This window comes from Staurois parvus, unplaced genomic scaffold (genome assembly GCF_062004578.1).
Source record: "Staurois parvus isolate SC_StPar_1 unplaced genomic scaffold, SC_StPar_1.0 ptg000120l, whole genome shotgun sequence".
In the NCBI taxonomy this organism is placed as follows: Eukaryota; Metazoa; Chordata; class Amphibia; order Anura; family Ranidae; genus Staurois; species Staurois parvus.
Window position 1 is genome coordinate 7,813,627 of NW_028317916.1, and position 6,000 is coordinate 7,819,626.

Below are 6,000 nucleotides of genomic sequence, written 5' to 3' on the forward strand. Positions count from 1 at the left end.
GCTTGTACCCCCGCGATGTATGTAGATGTCAGAGAGGTATACTAGAATGCTGTACAGGTTTGTACCCCAGTGATCTCTGTATGTAAATGTTGGAGAAGTATACTATAAATGCTGTACAGGTTTGTACCCCAGTGATCTCTGTATGTAGATGTCGGAGAAGTATACTATAACGCTGTACAGGTTTGTACCCCGGTGATCTCTGTATGTAGATGTCGGAGAAGTATACTATAACGCTGTACAGGTTTGTACCCCGGTGATCTCTGCATGTAGATGTCGGAGAAGTATATTATAACACTGTACGGGTTTGTACCCCGGTGATCTCTGCATGTAGATGTCGGAGAAGTATACTATAAATGCTGTACAGGTTTGTACCCCAGTGATCTCTGTATGTAGATGTCGGAGAAGTATACTATAACGCTGTACAGGTTTGTACCCCAGTGATCTCTGCATGTAGATGTCGGAGAAGTATACTATAACACTGTACAGGTTTGTACCCCAGTGATCTCTGCATGTAGATGTCGGAGAAGTATACTATAACACTGTACAGGTTTGTACCCCAGTGATCTCTGTATGTAGATGTCGGAGAAGTATACTATAACACTGTACAGGTTTGTACCCCAGTGATCTCTGCATGTAGATGTCGGAGAAGTATACTATAACGCTGTACAGGTTTGTACTACGGGAATGTATGCAGATGTCAGAGAAGTATACTTTAACGCTGTACAGGTTTGTACTTCGGGGATGTATGTAGATGTCGGAGAAGTATACTATAACACAGTACAGGTTTGTACTTCTGGGATGTATGTAGATGACAGAGAAGTATACTATAACACAGTAAAGGTTTGTACTTCGGGGATGTATGTAGATGTCGGAGAAGTATATTATAACACAGTACAGGTTTGTACTTCGGGGATGTATGTAGAGGACAGAGAAGTATACTATAATGCTGTACAGGTTTGTACCCCAGTGATCTCTGCATGTAGATGTTGGAGAGGTATACTATAATGCTGTACAGGTTTGTACCCCAGTGATCTCTGTATGTCGGAGAAGTATACTATAATGCTGTACAGGTTTGTATCCCAGTGACCTCTGTATGTAGATGACAGAGAAGTATACTATATCACTGTACAGGTTTGTACTTCGGGGATGTATGTAGATGTCAGAGAAGTGTACTATAACGCTGTACAGGTTTGTACCCCAGTGATCTCTCTATGTAGATGTCAGAGAAGTATACTATATCACTGTACAGGTTTGTACTTCGGGGATGTATGTAGATGTCGGAGAAGTATACTATATCACTGTACAGGTTTGTACTTCGGGGATGTATGTAGATGTCAGAGAAGTATACTATATCACTGTACAGGTTTGTACTTCGGGGATGTATGTAGATGTCAGTGAAGAATATTAAATCGCTGTACAGGTTTGTACTTCTGGGATGTATGTAGATGACAGAGAAGTATACTATAATGCTGTACAGGTTTGTACTTCAGGGATGTATGTAGATGTCAGAGAAGTATACTATATCACTGTACAGGTTTGTACTTCAGGGATGTATGTAGATGTCAGAGAAGTATACTATATTACTGTACAGGTTTGTACTTCAGGGATGTATGTAGATGTCAGAGAAGTACACTAGAACACAGTACAGGTTTGTACTTCGGGGATGTATGTAGATGACAGAGAAGTATACTATATTACTGTACTTCAGGGATGTATGTAGATGTCAGAGAAGTATACTATATTACTGTACTTCAGGGATGTATGTAGATGTCAGAGAAGTATACTATATCACTGTACAGGTTTGTACTTCAGGGATGTATGTAGATGTCAGAGAAGTGTACTATAACACAGTACATGTTTGTACTTCGGGGATGTATGTAGATGTCAGTGAAGAATATTAAATCGCTGTACAGGTTTGTACTTCTGGGATGTATGTAGATGACAGAGAAGTATACTATAATGCTGTACAGGTTTGTACTTCGGGGATGTATGTAGATGTCAGAGAAGTATACTATATCACTGTACAGGTTTGTACTTCGGGGATGTATGTAGATGTCAGAGAAGTACACTAGAACACAGTACAGGTTTGTACTTCGGGGATGTATGTAGATGTCAGAGAAGTATTCTATATTACTGTACAGGTTTGTACTTCAGGGATGTATGTAGATGACAGAAGTATACTATATTACTGTACTTCAGGGATGTATGTAGATGTCAGAGAAGTATACTATATTACTGTACAGGTTTGTACTTCAGGGATGTATGTAGATGTCAGAGAAGTACACTAGAACACAGTACAGGTTTGTACTTCGGGGATGTATGTAGATGTCAGAGAAGTATTCTATATTACTGTACAGGTTTGTACTTCAGGGATGTATGTAGATGACAGAGAAGTATACTATATTACTGTACTTCAGGGATGTATGTAGATGTCAGAGAAGTATACTATATTACTGTACTTCAGGGATGTATGTAGATGTCAGAGAAGTATACTATATCACTGTACTTCAGGGATGTATGTAGATGTCAGAGAAGTATACTATATCACTGTACAGGTTTGTACTTCGGGGATGTATGTAGATGACAGAGAAGTAAACTATATTACTGTACAGGTTTGTACTTCGGGGATGTATGTAGATGTCGGAGAGGTATACTATATCACTGTACAGGTTTGTACTTCGGGGATGTATGTAGATGACAGAGAAGTATACTATATTACTGTACTTCAGGGATGTATGTAGATGTCGGAGAAGTATACTATATCAATGTACTTCGGGGATGTATGTAGATGTCAGAGAAGTATACTATATTACTGTACTTCGGGGATGTATGTAGATGTCGGAGAAGTATACTATATCAATGTACTTCGGGGATGTATGTAGATGTCAGAGAAGTATACTATATCAATGTACTTCGGGGATGTATGTAGATGTCAGAGAAGTATACTATATTACTGTACTTCGGGGATGTATGTAGATGTCGGAGAAGTATACTATATCAATGTACTTCGGGGATGTATGTAGATGTCAGAGAAGTATACTATATCAATGTACTTCAGGGATGTATGTAGATGTCGGAGAAGTATACTATATTACTGTACTTCGGGGATGTATGTAGATGTCGGAGAAGTATACTATATTACTGTACTTCGGGGATGTATGTAGATGTCGGAGAAGTATACTATATTACTGTACTTCGGGGATGTATGTAGATGTCGGAGAAGTATACTATATTACTGTACTTCGGGGATGTATGTAGATGTCGGAGAAGTATACTATATCAATGTACTTCAGGGATGTATGTAGATGTCGGAGAAGTATACTATATCAATGTACTTCAGGGATGTATGTAGATGTCGGAGAGGTATACTATATCAATGTACTTCGGGGATGTATGTAGATGTCGGAGAGGTATACTATATCAATGTACTTCGGGGATGTATGTAGATGTCGGAGAGGTACATGGCAGAGATGGACACACATAGTGCGGTATGGAAGGCTCAGGCGGGGAGTATCGCTCCCAGTGCAGTGGCGGAGAAGGAAGGTGCCACCTGCTGCATTCACACACACAGGCCGGTTACCTTCTGCTGCCTCCGGGTCATGTCGGTGGGCTGCTTGGCATTGAAGGGGTAGGCGATACACCTCATCACGAAGACATAGAGCTGCAGGCGGCTCCGTCTCTCCCGTTCCTCCCTCTGAGCCCTCTCCTGCTCCTCTCTGCCCTCACTATTGATTGACGGGCTGGGACTGGCCGGTCTGGTCAGGGTAGTGTCTCTGGAGTCCCGGGAAGGTGCATGTAGTGTGCGGTGTCCCGTTCCTCCTCCGCCGGACGATACAACCAGCACATCCCGCCTGTCCTCCTCCAACAACTCCTCCGACTCTTCCTCGCTGGAAGACGGGTCCAACATCGTCCCGGCGCCGCTCCGTGCACTCACTTCCCCGTTCCTGAGGTGTCCCTTGTAGCCGCTCCAAGTCAGCACACACCTTTCCGGTGTTCGCCTCCAGCCCGCAGCCCCGGCCGCCCCACAGACGTGCTCGCTCCTCCCTGCCCTCCCTGGGCTCGGCTCGTCATCTCTTCTGGTTTGCTGACTTTCCTTCAACATAATAAACCCGAAAGCAAACATTTCTCATCATGCAGCTTACCAATTCCTAGATGTGATGGCTGCACTTGTTTTCTGTTTAGGCTTTCTTTCTTCTGGTTTTATCTGATGATCTGGTCAGTAAGTTTGTTGTTTTTCAAAAGAACACATTTTCCTGCAAATGTATCCAATACAAGTATGAGACAAACCATTTACCACTGACAGGAATGCTTTAAATGATCAGCTTTCATTTATGGAAATCCTTTATACCAAAAAGAAACTTGTAGACCGAGCACAGCTTCTGTATGTGGTAGGTGTTGTCCTACACTAGAACAGGTGATACATTGGGGTGGATTTACTAAAGGCTGTGCACTTTGCAATGGCAGTTGTTCCAGTAAATGAGATGAAGTTTCACTTTGCAATCAATACCTAGTCACATGCAAGGAAAATAAAAAACAACATTTTTCCTTGGACACGATTGAATGGTAGCGGCCATTTACTAAGCTCTGAAGCAACTACACTTGAAAAATGCTCCATCTATTTGCCTTTTGTAAATTCTTTTGCAAATTCACAGTATTGCACGTGCACATTACGCTCGTCCTCATCCGCAATTTCACACATGCACAGTACACTCCCTCATCCACAATACCGCATATGCACAGTACACTCCCCTCATCCACAATACCGCATATGCACAGTACACTCCCTCATCCACAATACCGCATATGCACAGTACACTCTCCTCATCCACAATACCGCACGTGCGCAGTACACTCCCTCATCCACAATACCTCACATGCGCAGTACACTCCCTCATCCACAATACCGCACGTGTGCAGTACACTCTCCTCATCCACAATACCGCACGTGTGCAGTACACTCTCCTCATCCACAATACCGCACGTGCGCAGTACACTCCCCTCATCCACAATACCGCATGGGCGCAGTACACTCCCTCATCCACAATACCGCACGTGCGCAGTACACTCCCTCATCCACAATACCGCACGTGCAGTACACTCCCTCATCTACAATACCGCACATGCGCAGTAAATTCCGTCATCTACAATACCGCACATGTGCAGTACACTCTCCTCATCCACAATACCGCACATTTGCAGTACACTCCCTCATCCACAATACCGCACGTGCGCAGTACACTCCCTCATCCACAATACCGCACATGCGCAGTACACTCCCTCATCTACAATACTGCACATGCGCAGTAAACTCCGTCATCTACAATACCGCACATGTGCAGTACACTCTCCTCATCCACAATACCACACATTTGCAGTACACTCCCTCATCCACAATACCGCACATGCGCAGTACACTCTCCTAATCCACAATATCGCACATGCGCAGTACACTCTCCTCATCCACAATATCGCACATGCGCAGTACACTCCCTCATCCACAATACCGCACATGCGCAGTACACTCTCCTCATCCACAATACTGCACATGCACAGTACACTCTCCTCATCAACTACACTTGAAAAATGCTCCGTCTATTTGCCTTTTGTAAATTCTTTTGTAAATTCACAGTATTGCACGTGCACATTACGCTCGTCCTCATCCGCAACTTCACACATGCACAATACACTCTCCTCATCCACAATACCGCATATGCACAGTACACTCTCCTCATCCACAATACCGCACATGCGCAGTACACTCTCCTCATCCACAATACCGCACATGCGCAGTACACTCTCCTCATCCACAATACCGCACATGCGCAGTACACTTCCTCATCCACAATATCGCACATGCGCAGTACACTCCCTCATCCACAATACCGCACATGCACAGTACACTCTCCTCCTCCACAATACCGCACATGCACAGTACACTCTCCTCATCAACTACACTTGAAAAATGCTCCGTCTATTTGCCTTTTGTAAACTCTTTTGCAA

The 6,000-nt window shown here is 43.6% G+C and overlaps 1 protein-coding gene across 6 annotated transcripts in view; it reads right to left on the reverse strand.

Annotated features, from left to right (window-relative positions):
* CADPS2 (calcium dependent secretion activator 2) overlaps window positions 1–4,032 on the reverse strand; it is a 694,049-nt gene extending 690,017 nt beyond the window's left edge. For 3 of the 6 annotated variants that reach the window (XM_089672135.1, XM_089672134.1, XM_089672133.1), the window contains exon 1: window positions 3,581–4,032. In XM_089672135.1, the coding sequence (XP_089528261.1) occupies window positions 3,581–3,907 (327 nt within the window). In that variant the 5' untranslated portion in view covers window positions 3,908–4,032. The remainder of the gene's footprint in view (window positions 1–3,580) is intronic. The other 3 variants (XM_089672136.1, XM_089672132.1, XM_089672131.1) reach the window with 1 other exon arrangement.
* Between the last annotated feature and the right edge of the window lie 1,968 nt (window positions 4,033–6,000).